This window comes from Porites lutea, chromosome 5 (genome assembly GCF_958299795.1).
Source record: "Porites lutea chromosome 5, jaPorLute2.1, whole genome shotgun sequence".
In the NCBI taxonomy this organism is placed as follows: domain Eukaryota; kingdom Metazoa; phylum Cnidaria; class Anthozoa; order Scleractinia; family Poritidae; genus Porites; species Porites lutea.
The window spans coordinates 26,317,322-26,332,536 of record NC_133205.1 but is presented as its reverse complement, the minus strand read 5'-3'; the positions used below and the strand labels follow the sequence as shown (position 1 = coordinate 26,332,536).

The 15,215-nt window shown below is 40.2% G+C and overlaps 1 protein-coding gene across 1 annotated transcript; it reads right to left on the bottom strand.

Annotated features, from left to right (window-relative positions):
• Window positions 1-2,509: 2,509 nt before the first annotated feature.
• On the bottom strand, window positions 2,510-13,446 carry LOC140938152 (FAD-linked oxidoreductase DDB_G0289697-like). Its single transcript, XM_073387675.1, has 9 exons — window positions 13,179-13,446; window positions 12,158-12,621; window positions 9,962-10,072; window positions 7,110-7,290; window positions 6,420-6,513; window positions 5,170-5,346; window positions 4,549-4,745; window positions 3,670-3,826; window positions 2,510-3,261 (listed from the first exon to the last, which is right to left on the bottom strand). The coding sequence occupies exons 1-9, from the start codon at window positions 13,444-13,446 to the stop codon at window positions 3,042-3,044; spliced, it is 1,869 nt and encodes a 622-aa protein (XP_073243776.1). The 3' UTR covers window positions 2,510-3,041.
• Between the last annotated feature and the right edge of the window lie 1,769 nt (window positions 13,447-15,215).

The window sequence follows — 15,215 nt, the reverse complement described above, 5'->3', positions numbered from 1 at the left end:
CTCGTGACATAAATCAAAATATTTTTGCTTTTCTTTTGGCGCAAGTTTCTAAAATACAGGTTAAATATCATCAATTCTAACGGCTCTGTCAAAATACATGTCACAATCGTTTCGGGTTCTCTGCTTCTTGACACAAATGCGCTTTGGTCATCATAACAGCGCCAATAATATCGTAGTCTCTCTCTCGTCAATGACTTTAGTTTGTTGATCTCAGTCAAATTTGTGGAGGTGAGAAGAAAATTAAAAATATTGGATCCTTTTCAAATAATTATGATAATAATATTTATAATAATGGTTAATACTTATTCTTAAGGAGTAAAGTTATATTTCATTACCAGCAGCAGAGATAACAGTTTTGTCTTCGCTCTGAAGACCGACCAAAACAATATCCTCACGTTAGAGTGGTTTTCGTTTGAGTGTCGTAAAACCAAAACCAAAGTAATTACTCTGGCCAATCACATAGGACACAGACAATACATTGAACCAATCAAAACTCGAAGTAATTACATGTGGCTGACGCAAAGCGCGGGAAAATGCATGCGAGCGCGTCACAATTGGCTTTGGTTTTACTTCTGACTGGGTGAAAAGGTGGCGCGAATCTTTTAAGCCAATCGCATCGTGTAGAAAGTGCAAAACCAATTACTTTTCGACACTCAAATGAAAACCGCTCTAATGTTCGGTTACTATGTTTTTACCCGTCGGACAGCTTTCAGAAACTGAATTCGAGAGAGTTGGAAAATCTTTTTTAACTTCCTCATAGGTAGTATCTCCTGTGTGATAAAACATAAAAATCACATGACTGCTTTGGTATACATACTTTCGCTTTTGTTCTCTTTCAACCGAAAAGAGACTTAGTCCGCGCACCTACGGTATTGCCTCTTAGTATATAATAAGTAGAATAACCAGTCAGTTTTTGACGTCTTGGTTGCTAGGGTAGCACGACTGAGGGACACTTGAATCAGCCATTTATTTCAATTTGTACAACTAGTTTGTCAGTTTGCCGCTGTTCTACTCTACTCAGTTAATTAACTAAAATCAAATGAATTCTCCCCCAAAAAGGCAAAAGAAATATAGTATTGCGAGCCGCTCCCTTGATCATGCGTGACGTCATTTCGCCTTGGTAACGTAAAATTGCCCAGAATAGGCGGAGCGGAGAACGAGCACGAGGATCGAACAGGAAAATGAAAAAATGGGAACAAAACCTAACCTTGCTAGTTCCCCGCTTCCCGTTCCCCGTTTTAGTATCATCAGCCAGAGCACCAAACAAACACCTGGTCAAAAGAGTGACTGATCTTAATTCCAGCCGAGCTCCTGAAAGGAGAAAAATGCTCATTTCGGTCAAACTGATCTTCTGCACAGGGCCACCTCGCAACAGTTTCACCAAAACCTTATTTAGAAATTGTTTTCCGATCGATGCAAAGGAGAGAGATGTTTATCGCATGCAAGAAAAGTATAACCAGCTTCCCATAAGCCATGATGTTACTAGGAGACCCTTACTTTTCTGACTTAGGACAATTTTATAATATCCTGAAATTCAGAAAAGGCAAGAAAGGACACAATCCACTAAACGAGAAAAAAAAAATCAACTTTTATTTGTTCTACGTTGTTTTGCATCCTCGTTACATTTCAAAATGTTTAAGTGTCTAAACTTTTCTCTAACCTTCGATGTCCTTTTTTACATCCTAAAATTCCTAATAATGCGTAATAACCGTGGCGAGTGATAAACAAGACGTACGTGGTAAACTGGTTGCTATCACTTACTGAAATGATACTATGTCTTGATAAACTAGAACAATTAAATTCCATTGAATTTCCATGAATTATAATTAATTGTAGTTTGTATGGAAACCGACGTAATTCCGGCTTGGCACTATACCTGAAAATCACCTGAAATTTCGAGCTATATATGCCGCTGGACTACTCAGATTATAACGACACTGTATAGTATACTCTAATTATATTTAAGTACTAGAGTACGGTACTTCTTACTTCTCACCTAAAAACAGTTATATAAGATCAAAAACCTTCCTGTTTTTCTGGCACAGCTAATAACTTAACGGACAAAAAACAATACTTTAGTGGTTTTAGTGTGAGGTAGTTCGATACTGATTTATTTACCGCGAAAATTAAACATACTCACTCCCCAAAAAATTCCTTTCGAAGGCAGGGACAATTTTTTTAGGCTGCTAAGAAAGAAGACTTAGTTCACTTTTGCTCATTGTAAACAGACTTTTTAATAAAGCTTATCTGTGAGCAGGCTATCGTCAAAAGGAGACGAGAGGGTGGGAGGGTGGGTAGAGCAGGAGGAAGGGTGAAGAGCCTGTTGCGTACTAGTACTATATTTCCATTCCCCTCCTTCCCCTCCCCCCCCCCCCATCGACGTCGGCACGGCACCGAAAACGCTAACATGAGTTTAAAGATTAATTCGCGTTATTTCAAACTTTGTCGCGTTTCGTGTTTCTTTGAGGCATTCGTGCAGTGACGGCAAAAGAATGTACAAAAAAGCGTGCTGCACGTTCAAAGTTGTTGTTTTGCTTATTAAACCTTTCCTTTTTTGACGTTCTCGTTGACGTTGCTGTCGTCGTTCCTAACGCTCCCTATTACAGACAACATCGACCAATACCATTTTAAAGACCACGTTTACAACTTGAGCAAACGTGTTTGAATTCCTAAATGTTATCAGGAGCCAGTTGTATTAAACTCAACGTCAGCCGTCACTAATGATATCTGATTTAAAGGTGATGTTACACGAGACGATTCGCAACGATCATTTTTAGCGCAACACAGCTTTGCAATGGTGGAACAATGTTGTAACCATTCGAAACAATGTCGCAACAATGTTGCAACGCTCTGTCGCGCCAAAAATCGTCGTTGCGAATCGTTCCGTGCAACATCACCTTAAAATTTAAAAGAAAAAGTTTTCACTGAGTTGAAGGGGAGTCGTGAGCTGTCACGATCGACGTCGAATTTTTCTGCAGCTGTTGCAGGTTGATCTGTTTGTTTGCTACCTTTAAAACAAGTTAAAATACCTAACTAAAAGCCTATTCCTTTTTAGGATCAATATTCACGTTCTGGTGGAAGACATTTTGAGGATCGTACTTTAGTTTCAACTCTTTCAGTCTCTGCATAACTTTTTCAGCCTCGGGGCCTTGTTGGAAGATTCCATATTTGGACAGTTTCTGATTGATGTTGTCGGCCCATGTCTTTATGACGTCATACGAGTTTGGATCCTGCGTACCAACTACGGGACCAATCCAGTATCTGACAAGAAAAAAAAAAGACTTGCAAGCCTTCCCTAAGAAGATCAGAAGATTTCCAAAAACTTTGACTCGGAGTCGCAGAATTCCTCTAATTTTAAAATATTTCCGAAGTTGACCTAGTCTCCCTCGCAGCCGTTTTTAGTATCGTCACGCAACGCTCGGGGAGGAGCGTTGCGTGACGATACTAAAAACGGCTGCGAGGGAGACTAAAGTTGACCCGAAGGCATTCTCAGATGACTCAAAGTATTCGGACCGCGATCGACCTATACGTTAGTCCTATGTCCAAGAGTGTTCCGAATAATTCCGAAAATGTCGCGGAATTGAACGCGAAAACTAGAGGGTATGGAAAAGAAGCGAGTGATTAGTATTTCATGGAAATGACTTCACAGATAAGAATATAACTGCATACCCTGCTGCTTTAAAAGCGAATGGGTTGTCATTGTCTGTCGTTTCATTTAGTTTTCCTCCAAGGCTTGATACATAAATGTTGCTAGGTGTTATCGTTTGTGATTCGGGGGCGTTGTTGACTTCGTCGAAGATCATATCAATTAACTCATCTTTAAGTTCTGTTTAGAAAAATCAGAAACTTTGTTAACAATGCAGGGGGGATTCTAGAAACAGGCTAACAAGGAAAGCCAGCTAACAACCATCCAGAAAATTTAAGTAAACTTTGTTTTGTTGGGAGTTTACATCTCAGCTGAGGACGCTTGAGAGGTTTCAGGCTGCCGGCAGCATCGGCCTTTCCTAGGAAGAGGGAAGGCCGGTGGAGAGGGGAAGTGGGGCGAGCACTTGGATTGGCTCGCGCTGATTGTGGCGTATGCGTGATTAACAGGGCGCAGGGCCTTAAGCCCAGCGCCATCATAGGCCCACCCTACAGATAGACCAATTTCAATATATTAAAATTAATACTTAGCTACGAGGCTTGGGAGAATGAAACAAAAGAAATGTATTATTCGTCTTCAATGCAAAGGCCATGTTCGGCAATAAAGACATTTTTAAATCGTTGGGTATTTTTGATGCAGTTTCTTGATATCTCCAACGCCAATTCGATGCCCTACATTTTCTGTCTTTTTGGGAAGGTAAGTCCTCATTCGGATGTCCTTTAAGACTTTAAAAAGACTTTAAAAAGTAAACAGAAATTTCTTAAACACACTCTACATTGGTATCACAACCTATACTTAAAGCTTGTATAATACTCTAAAAAAATCACATTTTTTGAAGTTTAGCGTACCAAAAATTAAACAATTAATAAAAAAAAAACAGATGAAAACATTGCCTTCAGTCATACCTTTAGCAAATGCTCCCATTGGTGTATAGTAAAACCGCCCTCTGGGAACCATCCAGTCACCACTCTTCTGGAACTGATCAAATGGCATGGGCTTCACTTTGTTATCAATAGGTTTCGTCCGATTTGTTAACTCCATTAGAATTTCTCCACCTTCTCTTGGCGGGCCAATAAAAAGGAAACGGCAGATCACTTGAGGTCTGCAAAGTAAGAGAAGAGGTAATGGCTAGCTTAGTAAGTAGAGAACTTGTCTGTAGAGCAGGAGGTCAAGCTCAATGCTTTCGCCTCGCTCACGAATGATGAGCAAGGAAAGTATTAGAATTTACTCTCCCTGCTTATCAAGTTGCATCCAGTATGGTTAACCTTAAGGGCAGGGATCAGATTTTTGACAGGGAAGGAAAAGGGTTGGCGGGTTTGTTCACCTGAAATACAAAATTTCTAATTGGTCATCAGTTGTTATTAATTAATAGGTTTTAGGTTCAGCTTTTAGGTTAAGCAGGATAATGAAGCATCTCTTTTCATTAGGTGGAGAGCGGGTGCCTGGAAGTTAAGAAGGAGGAACTGTACATGGAGAAACAATAAAGGGGTGTGCACGGATAACAACTGACATGAATACGTTCTTACCCACTAGACTTAAAATGCACCATCATGTAGACTGAAATTCTGTTATCTTCCTTTTCACGAATGAAGTCTCTTGTATCTTTGAATGCCCCTGGAGCTTGAGAAATGGAGTAATACAGGTCCCCTGCCATGACTTGGTCAGGAATATCATGGAGCTGAAATGTTATGGATGTCACTACTCTAATGGGAAACAAAAGGCACAAACGTTTAGTCCGATATTTTATGTTGGGTCCTGAGGGGTTTACGATTTCCTTAGAGCGAAATGACTATATAACAGCCATGCTAGCCGGTGGTCACCGTTAGGAAGTATGCGGGGACCCCGCTTATCACGCTGTTAACATAAAAGATAAAGGTACACACAAGTCAGTGAAGCCTACATGGCCAATTTCAGTACTAGCATGAAGCATTTAGAGTATTGCCACCCCCCCCCCCCCCCCCCACCCTGATGGGATACTAGTCCATTGCAGGGTCACCTGCCAGCAGTATGTCATGAGTACCCATTAATACACCTGAGTGAAGAGTGACAAAGTGGAGCAAGGTTTCTTGTCAAACGGAAGCAACAAAATGGCAAGACGCTTGAACTTGGACTGCCAGACTCCACTCCACCGTTTTAATATGGCCGCGTTATTTTGGCCCAAATTTTATGACCCAAATAGGTGGTCACAGTCATAGGCTTCGACTGTATAGGGGGGTAATGAGATCCATCAATGAAAGTTCTCCACGGACTTCTATATAGACCTGGCCCCAGCTCAAAAACTAAATAGCTTTATCCAAGCTGGATAAATTAATACTCAGTGAATAAGACAAAGTATTGGGGAAAGCAATTGGGCTATCCAGGGAACAGAGATTAACCTGGTGGATAGCAACTGAACAACTGGGGCTGGGTGGTGATAGTGTTAAAATATTCCACTGTTATTAAGTTTTCTCTACCATCATGTTCATAGACTGAAGCAAAAGAACAACTTATTGCATTTTTTAGCAAGGACGGATGACTGCCACATAAGTTATTCTGAGAGCATTTTCTGGTTTGCAACAATGAAATAGTACACAGATTTTGTTGCTATTGTCTAGAAAAGGCTGCTATGCGATGCTCCAAAAATAGTAAATGGATAGACTGACGACCAGAACAATTTTCCTGGGCTATTGCAGAGGGGTGTACTTGTAAGCCACTGTGCGGAAGTTCCAGTGCTCTTACAGATATAAAAAATGTGCAGTTCACTTCATTTTGTACGCATACATTATCCAAAACCTACCCAAAGTTAGAGCCATAGCCTTTCATCCCCCAGAACAAGTCTGAATTGTTTTTCTCACTTGCCTTAATAACCTCTCCTGATGCTGTAACCAACTCTAAGAATTCGTAAATTAAGAAAAATGACTTTTGTGCTGAACAACAACCACCAGGTCTTAATTTTTATGACATCAATTATATTTTTAATGGTATTTTCGAGCACAGGAAAGGTCTATTATGTTCATAGACTCAAGTACAGAATTAAATGAAAATTTTGAGTTCTGCCTAAAAACAATACGAATACCTAACTGGGTGCTAATCTTCAGTTGGTACCCAAACTTAGTAAAACATGCCTGTTTTACAGTGAAACACACAAAAGCGTGAAGACCAGAAATATTTATGGAACGTTATCGCGTTGCGAGGAAAAAGCCAATAAGGCGTTAGATTACCAAACCACAAACATTAACCATAAAGTTTGCAGTTTTGAGGTTTGCTCGCGTGTCCTGAACTTTACTGTGATTGGTAACTACACAGTCAACATTCCAGAAATTTTTCAGGTGTTCACGGTTTTCTGAGTTTGACAGTAAACTTACATTAATTTTCTAGGGATATTTTGTCTATTAGTGCAGTGAGGGGACATCTTTTCTTATCATCATGTTTCTATCCTGACTATCCTAGAGAGCCAGGTGAATTATCTAAATAAGATTTTACTTACCAAACTCCAAAGCATTGTCTGCAGTACACCCATATGACCTGCTCAGGAACCCAGTGCCACACAAAAGAGTAAGTCCTGCCACGCCCAGCTGGGAGTAGCTACCAAGAGGCGTAACAAGAGAGTGAGGAACTGTTTTTTCATCAACATCAGCCATCTTAGCACCCGCTCCAACAACAACTACCTAAAATAAATTGTTTAACAGTCAACATTTCAGACTGTCAGACTTCAGATGATTCTGCACATGCATGCAATTTTAAGAATTTCATTAGATGTAATTTACTGTATATCATTTCCTAGTAAAAACAGGGTTTCTGATAGGTCGCGGAAAAAAGACAAATTTTGCGGGATTTTCAGAGACAAATTCGCAGAAAAATCGGTCGATTTCGCGGGAATTTCGCGGGGATATTCGGGGCAAACTTTGCCGAAAAACAATCGGTTAAAAAACGGCTGATTTCGGGAAAATTTACTGGGCAAATTTTGTTAGAAATCGATCGGTTTTTGCGCCGATTGACGACCGTTTTTAATGTTTTTTAAACAGAGATAATCATTGCTCTTTCAACAACAATGCGGCGCTCGAGACATGAGCCAATGACAAAGCTTTTAACATCACGACTAGTGCCCAGTTTTTGCAGCATAATTTACGCCTGGTAGTTTTGAGACGTTGTTTACTCATTGCGGTGACGAAGTTTCAAGATAAATTTGCAAGTTACAGTATGTTGCCCAGTATCCGGACACTTCAGTTTAAAATTGCAATAACTTTCCTTTGTTAATCGCAAGAGCTCTGAAATTTGGCTCAGAGAAAATCTATCTAGCCCTTAATATGACGAAAGATAGTTTAACTTTTTTGCCTTTGTTTCCATCGCGAAATTAATATTTTTGCAGAGCTCCTATGTTGCCCAGTATCCGGACAGCTGGCCCAGTATCCGGACACAACAATAACAACGTAATTGTACATAAATTTCGACAGGCGAGCGACTTATAAGCTTCTCTTGCACTTGCAAAGTAGTCTGGCAATCGATTCCGAAAATATAACTTGGCATCGTGAAATAAAACATAACAAATGACTGGGGTATGGTGGGGAACGCGAGCGGCTGTTTTAAAAATGGTATAATTCTCACTTCTTTGTCTAGGAACTTTTTCACTGATTTAAGGAAGGCATCCGGAGACATGCCGAAGCCGCAGTTTGCAAGCTCAATTAGCCAATCTGCAAACGACTTTCTTTCTTCATTGTTTATTTAAAGAAAAGCTTGGGGAAGGGATCTCAACCCGACGGTCAAAGGTCACTCTCCTATTAGTCTGACCTGCAGTGTTGATTTCTTCATGCTCAGTCCCCACAACGAGCCTGCTTTTCTAGCACTAATTCCTCCTTCTTTCACATCTCTCAATCCCTTTGTGACATTTTTTAGACCATTGCAACCCCATTCTAGCAGTCCCAACTGGGGAAAGTATGAGAATTCTAGGTTCAACTCAGACGCTTTCAGTTAAAAATAGAAAATGCAGTCACGCGAAACAAGCCGTGCACACGAAATCAAGTCGACTCTGAATGAGTGAAGAAAATTTCCGTACGGAGTTGAGTAGAGTTACATTTTACGACTATATCATATATCCTAAGCTTTAATTATAGTTACTGATATGAAATAAATCTTATCCGGAGAATGTACACAACTAATTCATCGATTCTGTACAGCAAAGAAAAAACTGTCCGGATACTGGGCACATGACATCAAAGCTTAGTGAATGTTTCTGGCTTCAGTTATTCCAAACAAATCGAATTTCAAGAAGAATGAATAAACTTTCTGAAAACCTGACTTCCTTAAGTATCTTCACTTTAAAAATAAAACAGTTTCTTTGAAAATATCACACATTACCAGTGCCGTAGCCAGACCAAACGGCCAACCGAGGCAGGCGGGAGTTGCTAGGGGGGTTCGGGGGCATGCCCCCCCCCCCCCGAGAAATTTTGAACTTTAGTCTCTCGGAAATGCGATTTGCAGCGTTTTCTGGGCCTTTCGGTAACTTTTTTCGAGTTAATTTAAGTGGAATTTAAAAAGCAATAATCAGAAAAAAGCTACATAATCTGGGTGACCGTTAACCTCGCCAATGGTTTTGATCAGTATTTGTTCAAAAAAAATTTGAGTTAACGTACGTAGCCCCCTTGAGATCGATGATATGGTAATTTTTTCATAGTATATTGACTGAATTGCTGAATTCTTTGTAATATCATGATGCGTTAAAAATATCCGATGATCGCTTATGTAAAATAAAAATGATCGGCGAAATTCGTCAAAATTTTACCGAGGCGAGTGCCTCGGTTGGCCTCATACTAGCTACGGCGCTGATTACCCTCCCTTTTCTGAGCAGCACTAACTTTACTGCACGGTAAACAGCGTAAATATTAGCCATGAAAAGTTTACTCACCTGAACAGAACGGCGTCTTCTGCGACTGTTTCGCAAGCTTTCAAATCTCCAAAACTTTCATCTTAAAGCTGAAATGTTCAGCTTTCATTCGAAATACTTTGTTTACCGATAACTGAAAAGGGCCCCTCAAAAATTGAGTTCTTGTTTCAAGTGTCCGGATACTGGTACTGTCCGGATACTGGGCAACATACTGTAACGGCAATTAAACAGCCCCAATAGCCGAAATACGTTTCAAATATGTTGTATCGACATGTATTTGATAAGATTTTTTTATCGAATTTTGCGTGTTTTTGTGAATTTTCCGGGATTTCGAGGATTTACCTGAATTTCGCGGCCCCGCAACCGCGCGAAATATCAGAAGTAAAATTGTAATATAATAATTTTTATATGCATTAATTATACTATGTAAATTATGTAAAATGAAACTGCATACATACTTTACTTTGAACATCCACAGTAACAGTATTCAGATATGACAAATCTATCACCACAGCATCATCGGCCAATGCAAAGTCACTGTTCCTTGCAGCAGAAACACACATCTCAAGCTGAAAAAAGGATAAAAACACTGCCATTCAGACTAAAACAATTCTTTACTGCTGAATAATATGGCTTTAAGTGCTTCCAGTACCCTCTTGCACCTGGTCTTGAGTGCCTTTGTTCATACACATACCATAAGACCTGGGAAAACATGGAGCTCGAGAAATAGTGTATTGGAATCAGAGACCGTTTTCAAGCAAACAGCAAGCTCATATTACTTTTTTCCTGATACCAATATTTCTTAAAAAACCTGCTTACATTATGTAACAGGTGTCTTTTTGAAAATCATTCAATCACTCCCAGTTCTAGGCTTATGTTAAATAACCTCCAAAAATTATGGATGGGTAAGTTACCATTGCAGATAGAATTACTTCGGAGTTTACAACATATTTAAAAAAAAAATCAGTAGGGTACGGAAAGTGTCGCAAAGGGATTCATCGACAGCTGCGTCTGCATTTACTTTCAAGCACGCCCTAACGGCGGACAACACAAGGGCACCCAAAGACCGAATGCTTACAAATGGTTTTTTCTATGCTTTAGGTCACGAAGTTTTTTTGGTGGCTTCTTCGTTTCATCATAAAAGTCTTAGCTACCCTCATCGGACCGCGCGAAAGTTCGAGGACATGAAGTAGCCTTGCTTTCATAGAAAATTATACGGGACGTTTTGTCTTTACACCGAAAGTTTTAGGAGACCTTTTTTTAACAATAATCACAATATCTTGATATCAAAATGTGAAAACACAACCTCCGAAAATCGTAGTTAACCTATTAGAAAACCTCCGAATATTTTAGACGAATGGAACGGTTATCAAGAATTTTTTAGCTTTTCTCAAGCTTTGGAAATTTCTAAGCAATATTTTCTCCTTCTAACAGTTATTTTACAGAATAGCAGGGAGAAATGAAATATAGTTATCAACCTTCCTGGGTCTTTTCGGCAGAAGAAACAAAAAGTATAACTTACAGTACAGGTTATATAGCTTGGGCATACAGAGCAATGTAATAATTTGCCTGAGTGAGCACCAAACATAAGCTTCCTAGTGCCCAATTCCCAGTTAGCGATGCACGCGTATCGGCAAGAATTCTTTTCCAAGACTATAACTGTGATCGAATTTGATTTATACTTTTCTCTTTTTGTTTTAAGATCAGTTAAGTATAAACTTCTAGATTTGCATAGCTTAAAACTTATTTGTTTTAATTTTTTGGTTTAAGTAATTAAATAATGATATACAGATTTAGCCAAGGCCAAAAGCGTATCTCTCGAAGGATGCTTTAGGAAATGTCTTTCTCAATTAATTATATTTTGGCCGTAAGCAGAGAGCAAACTGAACTCTGATCCCGCGATGAATTAAAAAGGAACAAGTGGTCAGCGGGTAACTTTAAAAAATTACATCACTTCCATGAGTTGTATACCTGAGCCCGCGATGCAGTCATGTGACACTGGTCAGCGGATACCTTTTTAACAGCTGTCAATTGATCACAACATGAATGTCCAATACCAAGTTTTACACAGATAGTATTAAAGTGTGCCATTTCGCAACCGCTAACATGAGGGGGTGGACGTACGTACGGACGTACTCCGTACGGACGATTTTCTCAGAACCAAAATTTCTCGGAAGCATAGATTACCATATTTTCTTACCCATGGTGCTCCGCTGTGCGCGCTTCGCGCGCGCGAGAACTTCGCCATAAATTTTTAGCCTTGGCTAAATCTATATGTTAAAAGCATTATGCAGTTATAATATTATTTAGAGTTGACGTATAATTGAATCATGACACATTTTGTTAGTATGGAACAATAGAGGGTCACAGATCATTTAGCAGCTGTACGTGTAGATCACCTTTATAGAAACAGACTAGTCACATATTTATTATGACTCACGAGACATGTTTCAGAAGAACCTGAGCCACCTTTATGCTGTTTATTGCAATGAGCAAACCTCCAATAATTTTAAAGACCTAACCAAGGTAGATCATGAACACAATAATGGGATAATTGGCCAATTAAATACAGCTGCCTTTTTGTCTTTTGTTGTAATAAGAGCGTAGCTGGATTTCAAGTTAATGCGTTACCAGTGAACCCCTGCTTACCCTACCTTGTTGTGTACGCAAAACTTAACAGTGTTGGCCACATCTTCGACAGAAGCCACTCTCACGAAAGCACAAGGCTGGCGCGTTCGGATAACAGCATTCCACGTTCTGTTAATCTCCTTTTGATAAACTTTTTTATATTCTGATTTAAGAATGACACTTCCTAGAAGAATAGCCTTCAATGAAGAAAAATCCGCCAATTCGCAGGACCCTGTAAAACGAGCAGGAAACGGACGGCGGACGGCGGACGGTGGACGGCGCACGGCGGACGGCGGACGGCGGACGGAGGATGGCGGACGGAGGATGGCGGACGGAGGATGGCGTACGGTGGACGGTGGACGGCGGATGGCGGATAGCGGATGGCGGATGGCGGAAAATAAGAGATAAATAAATAAATAAGATGAATAAATGTTGAAGATAAATATGTAAGATAGATAAAAAATAAGAAAGTAAATATAATTTGTGACATCTTCGGATCGTCGGAATCACGAGAGCTGACAGTCAGTGTAGTTCGCTCGAATGTCACTTCCAACTTTTGGCGGGGGAAAAAGATCTGTAGTTTCTGTCGTTTCAAAATGCAATCATCCACGCTGCCTTAGCTGTTCGTTTTAAAAGCAAGGCCAATCCAACTACGCCTTCACCTCCACCAAAGAGAAACGACGTACACATGACCCCTTAAACTGTAATTCCAAAAACCTTATTTACCGCTATTATCCACTAAATACGAAAATGAAGTACCTCAAAGTGCAAAACTCGCCAAAATGCCAATTAAACCGGCCAGGACTAACAAGACGTTCAGTTAAAGGTATGTATACACTAAGCTTTGTTTTGCAACATTTTGACTTCTCCGCTACTGGTGATCTGTAATGTATATGATCGTATATGTTATTGACACACACTGGCTGGGCTGCTGTGATGATCACTCAAACAAAACAAGGAATGTATAAAATTGTTTACAAATTCCATTTGTAGAAAACATTTTGGAATACTTACTAAGTATCTAAACGCCAAAGAAAGTTAGGTTACCTCTATTCTGCTTGGTTGTTGAGGGAACACCGCTTGTTTTATTGCTGTTGAGGCATTCACTTCTGGGGCCAAACCTAGCCGTCACAATTCCTACGACAGTGATAATGATCGCCGTGATAAAGAGAAAGACGAGAATTTGCCATAAACGGAAGGTGAATGGACTGCTCAAACAGGTTTGAGCATTTTGCTTCTTGGCTTTCGAATATTCGACAACTAAATTTTGGTCTTTGATATCGGACTTCATCATTTCACTGAGCTCAGAAGTCATCGTACATAAAACGCTTTGAGCATCAACCACTTCCACTGGGTATGAATATCAAGTTCGTGGTGGTTGTTTTTCCGTCACGAACACTTTTATCAGTCAAATTTATTTGTTCTTTTGCGCAGTAGACCAAAAAGTTGTTTTCATGTTGACCCATTGGAGTGATACGATGAAAGAGATTTGCCACATTTATTCCAGCTTTGACGCTTTCAACGTTATCAGTAGAAGCCAAAACTAAATTTCCAAATTATTTTCCCAGACTGCGAGGCTTTCAGATCGTAAGATCGTTTGCGTGACATAACTTTGTTGGTATCGAACAACAAGATCCCCATAGTGGGGGCTCAATAAGGGGCGTGCGCGTTTTTAATCTAGGGCCAAGTTGTTCGAACGCCGGTTAGCGCTAACCGAGGATTAAATTTTAACCCGGGCTTCTTTTTCTTTTCATCAAAAGCACTGTCTCGGATAGTTTTCTCTATTCTTTTTAGAGTATCCAATCATCAAATTGTAGGCAAAGAGAATTAAACTGAATTTGTTTTTTAAGCTCTCCTGTCAGAGTTCAAACTTGGGTTATCTTAACCCACCTTCGAACAACCCGGCCCTTTTATTTTTTAACTGGGTTCTTTCCACAATGTTTACGAAGGAGCAAGCAACGACGACGACGAAGTCAACGAGAACTTTGCTCGTGCATCACGCTTTTTTGTACATGTCTTTGCCGTTTCACTAAACTCAGGATTCGTTTATACGGACTGAGGAAAGTTGTCCCGGGAAGAAGAATCACCAAGCTACCCGAGCTATCCTGGGCGAGCCAACTTTCGCACATTTCTTTGCAAAACGAGGCGAACCGTTTCCATGAGAAACAAAAAGTTGGCTCGGCTAGAAGGGTGACCCACCGGCCGCGGGTCAACTGGGTCAAGGCGAGCATGCGCGGACGCTGTTTCAGACAATCAGAGCATGCGCAAGCGCTTTTGGGTCAAAAAGGGAAACGTTACGGGTAATGGGGTTAACATTTATATATAAATGCTCGCTAAAGTTAACTCGGCTGGGAGGGTGACCGTTTTACCCGAGACAGGTATTTCTCCATTTAAACGGGGCCTTAGATACTGACCTTCAGAACACAACTCCTGAAACACTCGCTAACAATGAAAAATTGCTGAACGAGATGGAATATGAACGATGATGTTTGCAAACGGCTCGAACTCACTTTTTAAGAGATCTTTTCCCCCTCCGTCGCCGTCGTGGTCCATTCTCATGCCATATGTTCCCGTTTTTATTCCGTGTGAACAGAAGGTATGATTTTCGTGCCGGCGCAAAAGCTGTCCGGTATACTGGTCATTCCTTTTAAGAGGGTCTCATTGGGGTGGTGGCATTTACGGTAATCGGCTAAAATTTTGCCTCTTTTACGGCTATCGGTTAATTTTTTTCAGTTACGGTTAACTATGAAGTTAAAAATTAATTTCTTTGTTTCAAAGAGTTAAATATTACTAAACCTTTTTTTTGTATCTTTAAGGGACGACCCATTAGAAAACTTATGGGGGGTGGGGGGGGGGGGGGGCGGGCGAAGTACCAAAAAAATATTCGCGCAAGGGAAAGTTACATGAAAAAAATTCATGCACGCTAATTAATACGAAAAAATATTCATGCTATGGCCTAAAAAAAATTCATACAAGGAATTTGATAACGATAAAAAATTCCTGCGGCTCGAAAATTCTCCTCCCCCCCCCCCGATAACTTTTCTAATGGTCCGTCCCTAAAGCAAAATAAATGTCTTAGCATCA

What these genes read in the sequence shown, in the direction of transcription:
- LOC140938152 (XM_073387675.1), bottom strand. Translation starts at nt 13,446, where the DNA reads ATGACTTCTGAGCTCAGTGAAATGATGAAGTCCGATATCAAAGACCAA. An exon ending in AGTTTTGCGTACACAACAAG is followed by an intron (nt 10,073 to 12,157) that starts GTAGGGTAAGCA and finishes TCCTTTTTTCAG; the next exon opens with CTTGAGATGTGTGTTTCTGC. An exon ending in TTCGCTTTTAAAGCAGCAGG is followed by an intron (nt 3,262 to 3,669) that starts GTATGCAGTTAT and finishes TTTTCTTGTCAG; the next exon opens with ATACTGGATTGGTCCCGTAG.